This window comes from Salmo salar, chromosome 02 (assembly GCF_965601325.2).
Source record: "Salmo salar chromosome 02, fSalSal1, whole genome shotgun sequence".
Taxonomy (NCBI): domain Eukaryota; kingdom Metazoa; phylum Chordata; class Actinopteri; order Salmoniformes; family Salmonidae; genus Salmo; species Salmo salar.
In genome coordinates, this window is record NC_138292.1 from 51,171,697 (window position 1) to 51,189,039 (window position 17,343).

Consider the following 17,343-nt stretch of genomic DNA (forward strand, 5'->3'; position numbering starts at 1 on the left):
TCCATATGCTCAAACGTGTAATACAGCAGTATTATAAGCACCACTATGACGTTTGATAGAACTACTAGCTCCGTGAACTGTAGCCTATAGTTAAATTATCACAATGTACTTGAAAATAACTAGAAACTTCTCCATTTTCAACTCTCATTTTCCAGCAAATACCATTTTAAACCTGTGGATGCATAAAAAAGGGACAATTTCTTCAGCACCCTACCTCGATACGCTTCAGGGAGGCTATGCAAGGTGCCAACCATACATTTTATTTTACAGCGTTTCAGGATACGGTCATTTAAAGGGTGTGAACCTCACACAGTGCCATTACATTCACTTCCTGAAACATTTTCCGCTCATATAGAATTTGCGGCACGCCGAGTTGTGACGTATAGCCTGGGCTACACACACTGTACTGTGCAGAAGTTTTTGCCATATGAACGTGGAGGTAAATTACAAAAGTATATCAAGAACATCGTCGCACATTCCGTTTTTAAAGACACGGTAAGAACGCACTGCATGCCTGCTCAGATCTTCAATCCAACAGTTTATTATGTAGGCTATGAAAACGAAAGCAAACTCATTTCAGTGTGCCGTTTTAACTAGAACTCCCTTGGATTTCGTCTTAACATTAAAATTATCTATTTTTATAATAATCATGACGTTTTCATCTATTGGAAACAACATTAATTATGCTGTTCTTCAGCAGTGGGGATTCCCCGACATTGTGGTGCTGCAAAGAGCGCATTATTCCGTCGCGGCTTTTTGTCTCTCTCAATATAACGTCAATGAATACCCTCGAACTGTTAATGCAATAATACAACATAAGACATGTTTTGCATATTTGTCCATTGTCTCATTAAGGATTTGCCGCGTACCATTAGCGTGGGCTGCGAGGGGGTTACCCCAAAGACAGAATCGCTGGTTCCATCAGCGCTAAGCCACTAGGCTTGGGGGATTTTTGAAAGGGAGATTTTGATGAGACAATGCACTGACGACCAACGGTCCTTCATGGGTGCCGATTGAGAATTATAGGAATATTTGCTTGATTTAACATTAAACATGTTAGAAGATGGAAACTTTACCACACACTAATGCCTTAATGAACATCCCGACAAGCAGGGCTGTAAGCTAGGGTCTGAGTTTTAGTGAGGTCTGGAAGGACCCCCCACCCCCCCACCATTTCAATAGATGTTAAGACAGTTGAAGCTCATTAACTGCATTTCTATACAATTTAAAAACGCTATTTGGAGAACCTCAAAAATAAGTAAAAATGACCCCAGCCATTATAACATTGGTTGCTGTAGCGTCATTCACCTCAGTCGATCTACAAACATATACAGTTGAAGTCGGAAGTTTACATACATTTAGGTTGGAGTCATTAAAACTCATTTTTCAATCACTCCACAAATTTCTTGTTAACAAACTATAATTTTGGCAAGTCGGTTAGGACATCTACTTTGTGCATGACACAAGTAATTTTTCCAACAATTGTTTACAGACAGATTATTTCACTTATAATTCACTGTATCACAATTCCAGTGGGTCAGAAGATTACATACTCTAAGTTGACTGTGCCTTTAAACAGCTTGTAAAATTCCAGAAAAGGATGTCATGGCTTTAGAAGCTTCTGCTAGGCCAATTGACATAATTTGAGTCAATTGGAGGTGTACCTGTGGATGTATTTCAAGGCTTACCTTCAAACTCAGTGCCTCTTTGCTTGACATCATGGGAAAATCAAAAGAAGTCAGCCAAGACCTCAGAAAAAAATTGTTGACCTCCACAAGTCTGGTTCATCCTTGGGAGCAATTTCCAAACGCCTGAAGGTACCACGTTCATCTGTACAAACAATAATGCGCAAGTATAAACAACATGGGACCACGCAGCCGTCATACCACTCAGGAAGGAGATGCGTTCTGTCTCCTAGAGATCAACGTACTTTGGTGGGGAAAGTGCAAATCAATCCCAGAACAACAGCAAAGGACTTTGTGAAGATGCTAGAGGAAACGGGTAGAAAAGTATCTATATCCACAGTAAAACGAGATCTATATCGACATAACCTGAAAGGCCACTCAGCAAGGAAGAAGCCACTGCTCCAAAACTGCCATAAAAAAGTCAGACTACGGTTTGCAATTGCACATGGGGACAAAGATCGTACTTTTTGGAGAAATGTCCTCTGGTCTGATGAAACAAAAATAGATATTGGCCATAATGACCATCGTTATGTTTGGAGGAAAAAGGGGGAGGCTTGCAAGCCGAAGAACACCATCCCATCCGTGAAACACGGGTGGCAGTATCATGTTGTGGGGATGCTTTGCTGCAGGAGGGACTGGTGCATTTCACAAAAAGATGGCATCATGGGGTAGGAAAATTATGTGGATATATTGAAGCAACATCAAGACATCAGTCAGGAAGTTAAAGCTTGGTCGCTAATGGGTCTTCCAAATGGACATTGACCCCAAGCATACTTCCAAAGTTGTGGCAAAATGGTTTAAGGACAACAAAGTCAAGGTATTGGAGTGGCCATTACAAAGCCCCGACCTCAATCCTATAGAAGATTTGTGGGCAGAACTGAAAAAGTGTGTGCTAGCAAGGTGTCCTACAAACCTGACTCAGTTACACCAGCTCTGTCAGGAGGAATGGGCCAAAATTCACCCAAATTATTGTGGGAAGCTTTTGGAAGGCTACACGAAATGTTTGACACAAGTTAAACAATTTAAAGGCAATGCTACCAAATACTAATTGAGTGTATGTAAACTTCTGACCCACTGGGAATGTGATGAAATAAATAAAAGCTGAAATAAATCTCTATTATTCTGACATTTCACATTCTTAAAATAAAGTGGTGATCCTAACTGACCTAAGACAGGGAGTTTTTTCTATGATTAAATGTCAGGAATTGTAAAAAACGGAGGGAATTTGGCTAAGGTGTATGTAAACGTCCAACTTCAACTGTAGCATATTAGCTATACAATTAGCCACTACACCTTAACTCACATCAACTCAGCACCGGAATTCAAAACTATAATTTTATATGTACAGAGGGATCTGTTGGCAGAAAAAGTATTTTGTCAACAAATAAGTTTGCTTTACAGATTTGTTGCAGTTTTACAGCCAATTTCCTGCAATTCTACACACTTTGCCATGTTTGTATAATATGAGTGAGAGTGACTACCAGAATGAATGTGGGCCCCTTGGAGGTCAGGACCCCTAGGTACATGCTTTGCGTTCCCGGTCGGTAATTCAGCCATGAAAGTTTAGCTGGCTAGACTAACGACTAATTTACCAATCTATAAAAGGTTAACAGTCATGGTCTAATTAAGTGACTGTCAGTCAGTGACAATGTATTTATTTGTATTCAAAAATATTACAGGAGGTCCAGACCTCGGTGTCCTCATATGTAGCTACAGCCCTGGTTATAAGTCCGTGTGAATAAACTCCTTAAAAAGATAGGTTTGTTTTACAATGTGGGGATTTTACATAAACCCCTCCCCCTATTTACTAAACACTTTCATGCACAAATGTTTGGCCTATATCTCATTATGGAGAGCTTTGAATGGGATTTTCTGAATGTCAAAGTCATGCAGGTAGTCAGTCAATTGCAGGACTTCTGGAATAGGAGTCTTTGTAGATGTACATTTGCATAGGTCTACAAACTGTCCAACATCTACCGCACACCTGTCAGTCTACAGGTTGGCATGGCAACAAAGGAGAGTGACCTGAGTGGATCCGGAGGACTCTCCAGGCAGAATTCGGGAGTGGCGGGACCGTGGGAATCGGACTTGACTGCAGTGCAGCACAGTTTGAAGTTTGTGAAGAAGCTGGAAGAGCACTATGTTTGTCCCACCTGTAAAGGAGTAGTTCTCAACCCACACCAAACTGGCTGCGGACACATCTTCTGCTACCGCTGCATCCAAGGGCTCCTGTAAGAATAGTAGTGATAATAAGACAGCCATTTACTGCATGTTATGTGTTCATATACATTTTTGGGGGGGGTATGATTTTGGGTCAAATCTATTTCAGTTCCAGTCAATCTAGGAGTTGAATCGAAATTCTATTTGTGATTTGAAAATGGTCCTTTCCCTTCTGAAGATTGTATTATTGTTTAAGTAAAAAATGTACCCAAGCTGACTGAAATCGAACTGGAATCAGCCCTCAATTACCAGCCCTCAATTGTGCAAGATCTGTCACAACTTAAAGGGGAAGTTCAGGATTTAGAAATTTGAAGTGGTCTTGTGTGGCTCAGTTGTTAGAGCATAGCGCTTACAATGCCAGGGTTGTGGGTTCATTTCCCACGGGGGGACCAGTACAAAAATGTATGCAGTCACTACTATAAGTCGCTCTGGATAAGAGTGTCTGCTAATTGTAAGTTAGGTGGTTCCTGAAAGTAGTCCAGGAGAAATGGTTTAGTTCTTTTTTTAAACAGCCACCACAAGACTGGAAATGAAAGCATTTGAGCATTGTTTTTTTGTTTTTTTTTAAACGGCCACATGACTATAAAGTAACATCAAACCAAATATGGAGTTAATTTCAGGTGATTCAGCCTTTAAATATATATTTATTTTAAATGCTCATGTTTGCAGTGGCTGTTTGATCTGCACTTGGAGCAGGGGTATAGAAGCAGCCCATGTCCAGGCAGTCGCACATGTCCTTGCCCAGGCAAGCAGCCATCCTTTGTACACTTTGTCCCCATGGTTGATTTGAATCTCTTTTAGCCCACCATGGGCTGGTCTTCCAAGAGTCCTTAAAGCTACAATATGTAACTTTTCGGGCAATTTGAACAAATTCACATGGAAATGTGAGATAAAGACCTGTCATCTCATTTAAATGAACTCTAATTAGCGGTAGATCTGTTCTAAGTTTTGTTTCTGCATCTTTCACTTTCGGTTTTGTAGACCAGCAAACAGCTGAACATACAATATTTTACTTGGTACAAGGATTCTCCACACTATACCTTGCTTATTTTGTCAAACTGAAATTAGGCGAACTATTAGATCCAGGAAATGTAAAAACATACAGAAATTTGGAAAAACTACAGAAGCAAAGTAAAAACAGATCCACATTCCTAATACCTTTACATATTACTAGTTACACCTGCCAAGAGGCATGTGCACATATTAATTTAAATACAACATTACATATGACAATAATCTCCTACCTATTCTAATTGTTCAAAAGGCTTTGTGAGTTAATCAAGTTGTACAATTCTGAATTTACTCTTTAATAATGTGTTAGCCCATTGAGCTAAAGGGCCATTCGTTGATACTGTAGGTAGCATATGTCATAAGTTAAAAGTCAGCAATCATATTGAAATGTGATGCTCTCTTTTGTGCAGGGAAAACTCCCCTGCCACCACCCCTGCCTGTCCTTTGGACAGAGGTTTGATCAAATCTGATGAGGTGAGATTAAGAAACCATGGTTCATTTGGGAAGAAAGCTAAATATGAAGAAATACTTTAGGCATACTTTATTCAGAATTACTTTTGCAGAGTACAGTTTTACTGATAACACAACTGATGTCTACTTTGTATTTTTATTGGTACACAAAAATATTTGGGGGTTTTACTTTTCATGAAACTTTAAGACACCCAACCTACTTCATTTGTAAGACAAACGATTGTATTGACAGAAATTAATCATGAGTTTCTTGAAATGTAAAACAATACTACACAATTGTTACCGTTTCCTGCAGGTTTTCCAAGACAATTGCTGCAAAAGGGAGATCTCAAATTTAGACGTTTACTGCACAAACTCCCCCAACTGCTCCCACAGAATGACATTATGTCGGTTGCAGGTAAATCCCACAAGACACCACAAGTACCCGATGTTACCCGTTGCTGTAGAAAATACGAGACAAACGCCAGCTGAAACAGGACTGTAAAATAAATCATTAACAAATGCTCAGACAGCAACATGACTAAACATTTGATACATGTCAGGCTCTCCCCTTCCCTCTCTTTCTCAGGAGCATCTACAGACATGTCAGTTTGAGTCATTGCAGTGTTCCAACGCAGGCTGCAGTGAGATCATGCAACGTAAGGACCTGCAGGAGCACCTCAGAATCAGCTGCTCCTATCGTATGGAGCCCTGTCACTACTGCAAGCATCCTTACACATGTTGCCAACTCGAGGTGAATGCCAGAGGAATTGACTGTTTTATAAGTCTGTTTTAATTTGTTCTTACTCTTGCAATGGTCAGGGTTTAAGTTTTCTGATATAAATGAGGACTTTCGATTTGCCGTTGTATTTGGGATTTTCTAAGATGGTGGAACGGTCCTCAGGTTCAACATAGTATTTTTACTCTGTTACGAAACCCATAACTAACCTACTGATATTGCTGCACCCGTTATGTCTAGGTGTCTTAGGCCTAGGTAACCGGATTTAAGATGTGCATATACAGTATGTGAGAAATCACTGTATGCACCTAGGTATTGAATGCATGTACCCAGGACACAGCTACCTTAACTTAGGTCCAAGGCCAGCTCCGTCTTGATCTTTTGGTCAGCCAGTCCAAGCTATTATTATTTGTTCAGATGGTGACAAAATAAATATGTACAAAAACCAAACTACGAAAAGGCCTGCCCATTCAAAGAGGTTAACTAACACAAAGAAACAAACAAAAGGCCGGCTGGGGGGCTTCTGGCCTCTCTTTCTCTTAGACTGACAATCATTTTAATTGGCTGCACCTGATGTGTTTCTCAAGGCTTAGCTCAGCATCTAGATCTGATTGCTGCCACCTGGGGATGGAATGTGGAAGTGTATCCTGGAAATGTGTCGCCTAACTCTGTGCTAACACTATGCTACCCCCCATATCATAACAAGTAATATTAAGGAAGTGGATTGTCCTTCAACTGTGTTCCCCCTCTAACCCTTGGTTGTACTACATTTAACCAAAGATTATTTTTACATAGTCTGGGAATTACGTATAGTAATTCTCCCAACAGGTGGCGCAAGTGACTTGAATATTTGTTTGAATCCCTCACCCTTACTTCAGTCTCTTAACAGTTCACAAAACTACAAGTGCCTTTGACAACACTTGATCGAAGTTCTTTTCAGTCTATTATGATATGATACTGTAAGTCACTAAGAAGGAACATCCTTCTTAATAATCCCTTATTATTTCTGTTCGGACTCCACCAGGATCATGAGAGGCATTCATGCCCAGAGGTTGAAATCAAGTGCCCCAACAAATGCTCCCAGATGATTAAAAGATGCATGGTGAATATTCAGATATGACCATAATATTTGTTTTATTTGCTAAATGTATTTTTTGAAGAGACTCATTTATTGTTTGAAGAAGGATTTTCTATATTCCTTGACATTTTGCCACAAGTACGTACACTGATTGTACAAAACATTAGGAACACCTACTCTTTTCATGACAGACTGACCAGGTGAATCCAGGTGAAAGCTATGATCCCTAATTGATGTCACTTGTTAAATCCACTTCAATCAGTGTAGATGAAGAGGGGGGGGGCGACAAGTTAAATAAGTATTTTTAAGACATGGATTGTGTATGTGTGCCATTCAGAAGCTAAATGGGCAAGACAAAAGATTTAAGTGCCTTTGAACGGGGTAGGTGTCAAGAACTGCAACGCTGCTGGGTTTTTCACGCTCAACAGTTTGTCTGTATCAAGAATGGTCCACCACCCAAAGGACATCCAGCCAACTTGACACAACTGTGGGAAGCATTGGAGTCAACATGGGCCAGCATCCCTGTGGAACACGTTCAACACCATGTGGAGACCATGCCCCAACGAATTGAGGCGGTTCTGGGGGGAAAAGGGGGTGAAACTCAGTATTAGAAAGTGATCCTAATGTTTTGTACACTCGGTGTATAATACACTGTACAGCTGTTTGTAAAACTGTATGAGTGTGTAGAGCTAATTTGGTTCCTGCTTCTACATCTCACCCAATCTCACTTATCCTTCTTCGTCTGACTTCTCTTCTCTATTCTCCCCTCTCTTTTTCACCTTTTTATACCCTCCCCCTCACTTTCCCTCTCTGACTAACACCTCTTTGCTTTTAATGTACTCTCTCTCTATCACACAGCTTGAAGACCATGCTAACCAGTGTCCTGAGGTGCAGACGGACTGTGTTTTTAAGAAATATGGCTGCTTTGTCCGGGTTGGTGGACATATTCTCCCACTCTCCGTGCTTTGGAATCCAATTCTACGCCAAAGGATATCTAGTTGTAGTCGGACAATCTCAATTTTTCGGTTGGGCTGGAAGCTCCAAAGTCGCAATGATTGCATTCTCAATGGGTCGAAGTCCTTATTCGACCCTCTTGGATGGGTAGTGGCTGACACAGATGTCGTGTGGTGATAAAACAATGGCCTTGTAACAATTCACTACAATAAGAAATGTCTATACGGTCTCCAGAATATCTGTCTGAGAGTGTCAGAATGAACAAAAATATATACGCAACATCCACGATTTTACTGAGTTACACATAAGGGAATCAATCAATTGAAATAAATTAATTAGCCTATGGGTGGTCATGGGAGGGCATAGGCCCACCCACTTGGGAGCCAGGCCCAGCCAATCAGAATGAGTTCATCCCCACAAAAGGGCTTTATTACAGACAGAAATACTGTCCGGGTGGCTGGTCTCAAACGATCCGCAGGTAAAGAAGCCAGATGTGGAGGTCCTGGGCTGGCGTGGTTACACGTGGTCTGAGGTTGTGAGGCCGGTTGGACGTACTGCCAAATTCTCTAAACAACGTTGGCGGTGGCTTATGGTAGAGAAATTAACAAAATTATCTGGCAATAGTTCTGGAGGACATTGCTGTAGTCAGCTTGCCAAATGCACGCTCCCTCAAAACTTCAGACATCTGTGACATTGTATTGTGTGACAAAACTGCACATTTTAGAGTGTCTTTTTATTGTCCCTAGCACAAGGTGCACTTGTGTAATGATCATGCTGTTTAATCAACTTCTTGATATGCCACACCTGGATGGAGGCGGCTGGATTATTTTAGAAAAGGAGAAATGCTCACTAACAGGAATGTAAACAAATTTGTGCACAAAATTTGAAAGAAATACGTTTTTTGTGTGTGGAACATTTCTGGGATCTTTTATTTCAGCTCATGAAACATGGGACCAACGCTTTACATGTTGCGTTTATATTTTTGTTCAGTAATGGTAATAGGTGTTTATATGAACTAGTCCTATACATTACAACCAAAAGACACATGAATTTGTCTTGGTTCAACAACAGCCTTACCCATCGTGACAAGTTAATGTCAATACAGTATGTATAATGAGTGTTATAATTTCTATGTCATTGTTTGGCATATCATTGCTAAACATGTCTAGACATGATAGGCAGTTGTATGGCAACAGATGATTGCCATACAACTAATTGTTATTTCTTTCTGTGTGGACAGGAGAGGAGAGCCCAAGTTCAAGTTCATGAGGAAACCGCTCTCAATGACCATATCCTCCTGGTTCTGGGGAGCAACACCAAGCTGGAGACACAGGTAGGACCAATCACTACCCAGAACCTTTCTCAAGTTAGGATTCAGCCCTTATAGTGTCTAGATCAGTGTACCAAAGGGCAAGTTGCACCTGGAGACTTTGACCATTCCTCTGACCCGGCAGATGGCAATCCTCCAGCAGGAGGTGCTGCTGAGGCACAAGGAGCTCCAGGAGAGGAGCCGCCAGGTCAGCGGTCTGGAGAAGGAGGTCCGCCCGCTGGCCCAGCAGGTCAGCCGATGTGACAACACCCTGTCTGCAGTACAGGTAAGAAGCATGTAACAAACTTCAAATAAATCACAGTACTTTGAAACAACACTGCATATAACTGTTGCCAGATAATTTTATGTTAATTTCTCTACCATATGTAACCAATACAACACCCAGAGGCCTGGCAGGTCTAGCGGTAATGTTTCTACAGTGTAGGTATAGGTTTGAATCTGGCCTACTGCCCTTTGACACAGCCGCTCTCCATCTTTCCCCACTTGCATCTTCTCTCTGTTTAATAAAATCTGAAAATACCTTATAAATATTTATGGAAATAATGCACTCTGTCTGCAGTACAGGTAAGAAACACTGCTGTTACTGTTAATGGAACCCAAAGCAGGAATCATTCATTCACACACTGCACTTAGTAGAATCCTTTGGTCATAGGAATCAAAACTTTAAGATTCTCATAAGAGAGACTACCTTGATTGTGTTTGAGGGCATGCAACAGAAAACGTTTTAAAACATTTTGTTTGGTGCCTAATGATTATGAACACTACCCAAGTAAATAGCAGTACTGAAAATAAAGTGTTACCGTTTTCTGGTCGTCCCTGTACAGAGGTCTCTGGAGGAGCAGAGGGACCACATCTCAAGCGTCCAGCTCCAGCTCGTGGAGCTGTCCAGTGTGTTTGGCCCTGGTGTGGCCCGGGAGGAACTGGGCCAAATCAGAGCGTCCCTGGACGCCCTCAGACAGCAGGTGTCCGTCACGGAGGGGCTCAAAGACCACCTGGGTGAGTGGAGGAGGTCCTTAATGGTCTGGGTGAACTAAAGGTGGATTAGAGATCATTATTATGGTTTCCACCGACAGTAAGTCCATGAAGTGTGAAAAGTGGGTCTTGTGAAATGTAACTGGCACTGGGTTATTTGAATTATGGTAAAACTGCCTCTGTCTTTGGCAGCATATTCCACAGAATTCAAGTAACTCAGTGGTTACCAATCCCGGGTTACTGGAAAGATGCAAGACTTTTAGGGCAATACGCTAAAGTCTCCAAGGCTTGTAACAGATTATGGAAAGACTCAAATGTTAGGCCAATGATCTTAAGTCTTTAAGGCTTTTAAGCGATTATAGGCAAATCATTAACATTGTACTGACATTTATTAAAATCACTTGTGGATTAATTAAAGTATAAAAAATTCCATCTCCCATCTTTTCCCCCAGGGGAGTTGAAGGAGACCTACATGCGCCACTCGCGCCTCCTCAGCATCCATACAGCACAGCTGGAATGCAACGAGAAGCACTTTAGAGAGCTCGAGTCCACCTCATACGATGGCAAGCTCATCTGGAAGCTCCGCGACTACCGCAAGAGGAAGGAGGCCGGGTCTCAAGGCCAGGGACCGTGCCTGAGCAGCGCGCCCTTCCACACGGGCCGCAGTGGCTACAAAATGGCCGCCAGGGCCTACCTGAACGGCGACGGGGCCGGCCGGGACACCCACCTGTCTCTCTACGTGGTCCTCATGAGGGGTGACTTTGACCCCCTCTTGCCCTGGCCCTTCAGACAGCCTGTGTCATTGTCAGTGCTGGACCAGAGCGGCACCAACAACCACCTGACTATGAGTTTCAAACCCGACCCAGAAAACACTAGCTTCCACCGGCCTGGCTCGGCCGCTGCAACCTCCAACGCCCCCACCAACGTGGCCTCTGGTTTCCAGTGCTTTGCCTCGCATGCCCAGCTGGAGACACCCAAGAACGCCATATACGTGAGAGACGATACGCTCTTTGTTAAGGTCAAAGTAGACACGAGCGGTTTGGAGGACTTGTAGAGAGGCCTTAAAGAACTGGTTCGAGATCATTTCAAAAACAGTTAGCTAATGCTACAAAGCTCAGTGCAGCTGTACTCCAAATTTAGCAAAGTAAGCAAACAGAAAGTGTCAGCAAGTCCATGCATTTTTCCCCAGATACTGAAACGATAAAGCAATACAGATATTTCAGTGAAGTATTTACATTTTTTTATTGCTTTAGCCTTGTCTGCAGACTGCTTGTATGTGTTCCCTGAGGATTCCAGTGTTAATGCTCCCCACAGATATTGCATTTTGTGTTAAAGTCCTACAATCTATTAATTGTCAATTGATGACAACTCAGGGATTTTAATGGACAGCTGTTAAAAAGTAGTTGATGTTATTAAAATACACTTTAACAACTTTACTGAATAAGCCAATATACCGTACATGTTGAAGGTTTATATAAATGATTGTAAATTATTTAGAAATGTAAACATTATAAAAGTAAGAATGCTTATTCATAAAAAATATTATAAAGTGTTACCATTGAGTGAATTGTTTCATGCTTTTTTGATTCATGAATTGAATGAATGTGTTTTTCCTTAATCATTTATAAACAAAACGTATGTTTCTGCATTGTTTTAAGTAGTTAGGGAAACCAAATGTGCTTGTTCTAGTAGAGTTGAAGTGACATTATTTTGAATGCTATAAAGTAAACAAAATTATTAAATGGCTATTAAAATAAAATAACAATTCAAATGTGTGTAAGTTCTATGTAATTGTGTTACCACCTTGAAAATAAGACATACAAGGACCTTGAATTCCCTCCAATGGTAAACTTATTGGGGGAAGGGTCTATATTAAAGAAAACGATTAGCTAATCATACCCTTTTAGTATTTCTTTTTGACAATTTGAGGATTCCATTGAGGATCTAGTGTCTAAATAAAAAGTGTAGTTAGTTTTTTCCTAAGTGTCATGGCCAAATGCCAATTCCACAACAACTCTGATAGAAAAATTACATATTTACCTGATTTGTTTGATAATAATATACTGCTCAAAAAAATAAAGGGAACACTTAAACAACACATCCTAGATCTGAATGAAAGAAATAATCTTATTAAATACTTTTTTCTTTACATAGTTGAATGTGCTGACAACAAAATCACACAAAAATAATCAATGGAAATCCAATTTATCAACCCATGGAGGTCTGGATTTGGAGTCACACTCAACATTAAAGTGGAAAACCACACTACAGGCTGATCCAACTTTGATGTAATGTCCTTAAAACAAGTCAAAATGAGGCTCAGTAGTGTGTGTGGCCTCCACGTGCCTGTATGACCTCCCTACAATGCCTGGGCATGTGCCTGATGAGGTGGCGGATGGTCTCCTGAGGGATCTCCTCCCAGACCTGGACTAAAGCATCTGCCAACTCCTGGACAGTCTGTGGTGCAACGTGGCGTTGGTGGATGGAGCGAGATATGATGTCCCAGATGTGCTCAATTGGATTCAGGTCTGGGGAACGGGCGGGCCAGTCCATAGCATCAATGCCTTCCTCTTGCAGGAACTGCTGACACACTCCAGCCACATGAGGTCTAGCATTGTCTTGCATTAGGAGGAACCCAGGGCCAACCGCACCAGCATATGGTCTCACAAGGGGTCTGAGGATCTCATCTCAGTACCTAATGGCAGTCAGGCTACCTCTGGCGAGCACATGGAGGGCTGTGCGGCCCCCCAAAGAAATGCCACCCCACACCATGACTGACCCACCGCCAAACCGGTCATGCTGGAGGATGTTGCAGGCAGCAGAACGTTCTCCACGGCGTCTCCAGACTCTGTCACGTGCTCAGTGGGAACCTGCTTTCATCTGTGAAGAGCACAAGGCGCCAGCATTCAAAAGTGACCAAAACATCAGCCAGGAAGCATAGGAACTGAGAAGTGGTCTGTGGTCCCCACCTGCAGAACCACTCCTTTATTGGGGGTGTCTTGCTAATTGCCTATAATTTCCACCTGTTGTCTATTCCATTTGCACAACAGCATGTGAAATTTATTGTCAATCAGTGTTGCTTCCTAAGTGGACAGTTTGATTTCACAGAAGTGTGATTGACTTGGAGTTACATTGTGTTGTTTAAGTGTTCCCTTTATTTTTTTGAGCAGTGTATATTTAACTAATAGTATGACATTTATGTTCTATTAAATGTCTGTGTGAGCTGAGAGGAGCCTAAAAACCTACAGCTGGCATTCCATAGATAAATGTGGTGGGTGTAACCAAGAGATAGAGCCTGGAGGAATAGAACAAAACCTTTATTGTGTCTAGTCTTTCTTGCATCTGGGAAACAACACCAGAGGCAGATGACCACAGGATAAACCCAAAGTGGCTTATGGTGCCCCCAATCGGCATGGGAGGGGTGGATCCAGCCATGACTAAGCATCTTTAGTATCAGTTATATAAAAACTCTGCAATGTCTGTAAAGGTTAGGCTACTCGGCCCAACAGTCGAGTGTTGGGTTGACTAGTCTCATTATTGCAATAATTAATGAATATTAAATAAAGATGATTGTTTGAAGAAATGACAAAGTCTCTCTCAGTATGAATTTTCCACGACACAACCCATTCATGGTAAACACTGTGCATGTCGGCTCAAACGTAAATATACTTTAAAACGTAAAATGCAATGTGCTGCTCTATACCGAGTATTGCATTGAATGCCGGCCTATGTTTCCGGGATGAGTACAACAAAATGGCACTCAAGCATAACAAGAAAAAAATATTTAACACTGTAACCATTGTTTAGTGAACTACACGAATCCAAACAGTAGTTTTGCAGCACAAGACAAATTAACTAATGCTGGAAACCTAGTAGTTACCAATTATTAGCCATAAGTTAATTGTTTGAGTTGTTTAATTTTGCTCTCTTGCAGAGATACAGCAAGCCATCTTTAGTCTCTCATATCTTGCCACACAGAACTTTAAGCATACAACAGACAGTTGTTGTATAATGAGGGAAGGCATGATCATTTGGTCTCACAGAAAGCTAAAGTTGATATACATTTGATTTTTGCATTAAAACTGTTCTCATTATTCAATACGGCTATTTTTCAATGAATGTATAATGTTTGGCTCCATATTTTCTAGGCTGAGGCTGCAGATCCGAAGGTAACCGCCCTGTTAGCTCCCCTGGAAGCCTCTTCCCCAGAGCTGAAGATCCGAATCACATCCTGGCCATGTGTTTCTTTACCTCTACTTTACCCACCAATTTCTGTGGTCACCCTACCTTCCCATTTCTCACTGTCAATTGTGAACGATAATTATATTTACTAGTGAAATGACAATGCAGAATCTCCATTCCAACCATTTGATCCCAATAAGTTTCATGGGAATACGCATTAGATCTTCTTGAATTATATGCAGTGTTGTTTCAAAATACTATGTTTTATTTGAAGTTTGTTACATGGTTTGTTCCTTACATTGTGTTTACATGCATAACACTTATGTGCATCACATCTCATATTCAGCCAGTAAATATGTAGACTGTGGTTGTGAGATGCCATTCATTTGTTCTATAATGCCTTTGATAGAGATTGGCGGGGAACAATCTTTAGTAACATTTTCCTACGTACTGTATCTGAAACCACTGTGGGATGGACATGAACCTCCACAATGACAGTGTGTGCGGGTCATTATTCTCATGACTGTGTTAACGGTAAAGCAACATTATGTGAGCTTTCATGTAAAAACATTATGGGATGCCAATGCATAATAAAAAGGACACTTCAGATACAGGTATGCAGCTGTATTATACATTTCTATGGGAATGGGGTGCTTTTCTGGGTAAATACTGAAATACCAAGGCTGGGATTCAATCCGAGGCACGTTACAGAGCAGTGAACTAAGCGGAAGAAAATTTATGTGATCTATGAGAAAGAAATTGCCTTTAAAAAGGTGCATTAACGGCTAGTACGCTGTTCCATTATGGAATCCCAGCCTAAGCCTTAAAAATAAGGGAAGAGTAACAACACACATGAATGGACCACAACAACCATATTTATGAATTAATGGTGCTAGTTTATTCAAAAAGCTGACACTTCAACCGTAGTCTTGTCAAAATGACAGCCTTGTCATTCTGTCTGAATCTACAGAAACACAGTTATACTTTACAGAAATATGAAAGCAAATATATACATTACATGTATGTAAATGCCTTAAGTCTCATAAAGAAAGTTCAGCCCATCAGATTGGAACATTTGGGGAAAAAATGATGACAGACAGATCCAGTAACTTTGGGCAGGTGCTGGAAGTTAAAGTAAATGTTCAACAAAAAGTACAAGTAGACATGGCACACATATCTTGTGGTTTAAGGAAACAAATGTTAACATTTCAACATATACCTATGGTAGATAAATTACAAGATTATGTTATAATATTGTTTATGAATCGAATAGCTATGATGAGTACTCTCTCATCTGTGTCTGTGGGACTGAGTTGGGCCTCTGGAGCTTGAGTTGACAATTGATTCATGACTTGGTGATAAAAACCTACAGCTGGCATTCCATAGATAAGATGTGGTGTGTGTGACCCGAGATAGAGATAGCTGGAGGAGTAGAACAATCCGTTATTGTGTCTAATCATTCTTGCATTTGGGAAATGGCACCGGGTACAGATGACCACAGGATGCACCCAGGATGGCTTTTGCACCCAGGATGGGGGAGTAGAACCAGCCATGACTAAGCATTTTTGGGTCTCCTACTGTATATAAGATCTGTTTTTTCATTTAAGGTTAAGCTCACGGCAACACACACTTTGGAGTGTGTGGTCGACCAGCTTCATTCTAATTAATCAATATTAAATAAAGATGATTGTTTGAAGCAATGACAAAGTCTCGCTCAGCACTATGAATTTCCACGACAAAACTTAAAAAAAATAAAAAATAAAAAGGGGCAATCTGCAGTTGCTACATCCAATTTGGAAATATATTATAAGTGATATATACCTGTTGATTCTTGAGCTTAGAGTTAAGCTGTGGTACCCTATCAGAACTCCAAATATAAGCTTGTATTTTGGGTTCTGATTGGGTACGACAGTTTATCTAAGCTCATGGCATTTATACGTTATATTCTTCAAGAATCAACAAGTATATATCACTAATATGTAAGTCCTCCAATGTTTTGTTATCTTGGTTGATCCGTCCTTGCATTCATAGCTTTGTCTATGAATTCGAGAGTGGTTACATTTCTCCAGGCTGACTGCTTTGTTATGTGGATTTCCCCTTAAAAGGGATAGTTTAACCTCATTATAGGTTTCCTTATCTTCAGACAAGATAATACAGCAATCCTGCTTTGTTTTAGTTTCCCTGGCCACTGTCTCCAAATGCTAACTTTTTAGCATGTGTGACCCAACAACAATCCCGTATATCAGCATTTTTCGTGTTTCAAATCTTATAGCTTAACTTAATTCAGCTACATAAGCAATTTCAGACACTTTAGGATGATTTGGACATGAAACGTGAACAATTATTAAACTACAACAATATTTGAAATGTAATAGGGCAGACATCTTACACAGAACAATAATAGTTTGGGATGGTTTACAGGAAAGTCGTCTAAGCCTTTTGAAATCTATGATTTAATACATAAATACACATGCCTTACATTATTGAAAGATACACCTGTGAAGATCAGAGAGGATTGGACCGATATACGCACGCACCTACCTCACCGATAGGATTTTACTGTCACAGCCACCTCTGATTGTCAGAGCCGTATATCACAGTTTAACTTCCAAACAGTGTTAATGACTGTAAACGTGTGTACTGTTGTCACAGAAAGCTAAAGTTGATATAGATTTGATTTTTGCATTAAAAACAACTGTTCTCATTATTCAATAAAGGCTAT

General features: G+C 40.8%; 1 protein-coding gene across 2 annotated transcripts; it reads left to right on the forward strand.

Annotated features, from left to right (window-relative positions):
* The first annotated feature begins 315 nt into the window (after window positions 1-315).
* On the forward strand, window positions 316-12,214 carry LOC106585043 (TNF receptor-associated factor 5). 2 transcript variants are annotated; one of them, XM_014170798.3, is made up of 11 exons: window positions 316-495; window positions 3,677-3,916; window positions 5,327-5,390; window positions 5,683-5,784; window positions 5,956-6,120; window positions 7,130-7,207; window positions 8,042-8,116; window positions 9,378-9,470; window positions 9,592-9,732; window positions 10,292-10,463; window positions 10,892-12,214. In XM_014170798.3, the coding sequence occupies exons 1-11, from the start codon at window positions 428-430 to the stop codon at window positions 11,491-11,493; spliced, it is 1,800 nt and encodes a 599-aa protein (XP_014026273.1). In that variant the 5' UTR covers window positions 316-427; the 3' UTR covers window positions 11,494-12,214. The 2 variants fall into 2 exon arrangements, with proteins under 2 accessions (XP_014026273.1, XP_014026281.1); XM_014170806.3 differs by having other exon boundaries at window positions 356-495; window positions 3,684-3,916.
* The last annotated feature ends 5,129 nt before the right edge of the window (window positions 12,215-17,343 follow it).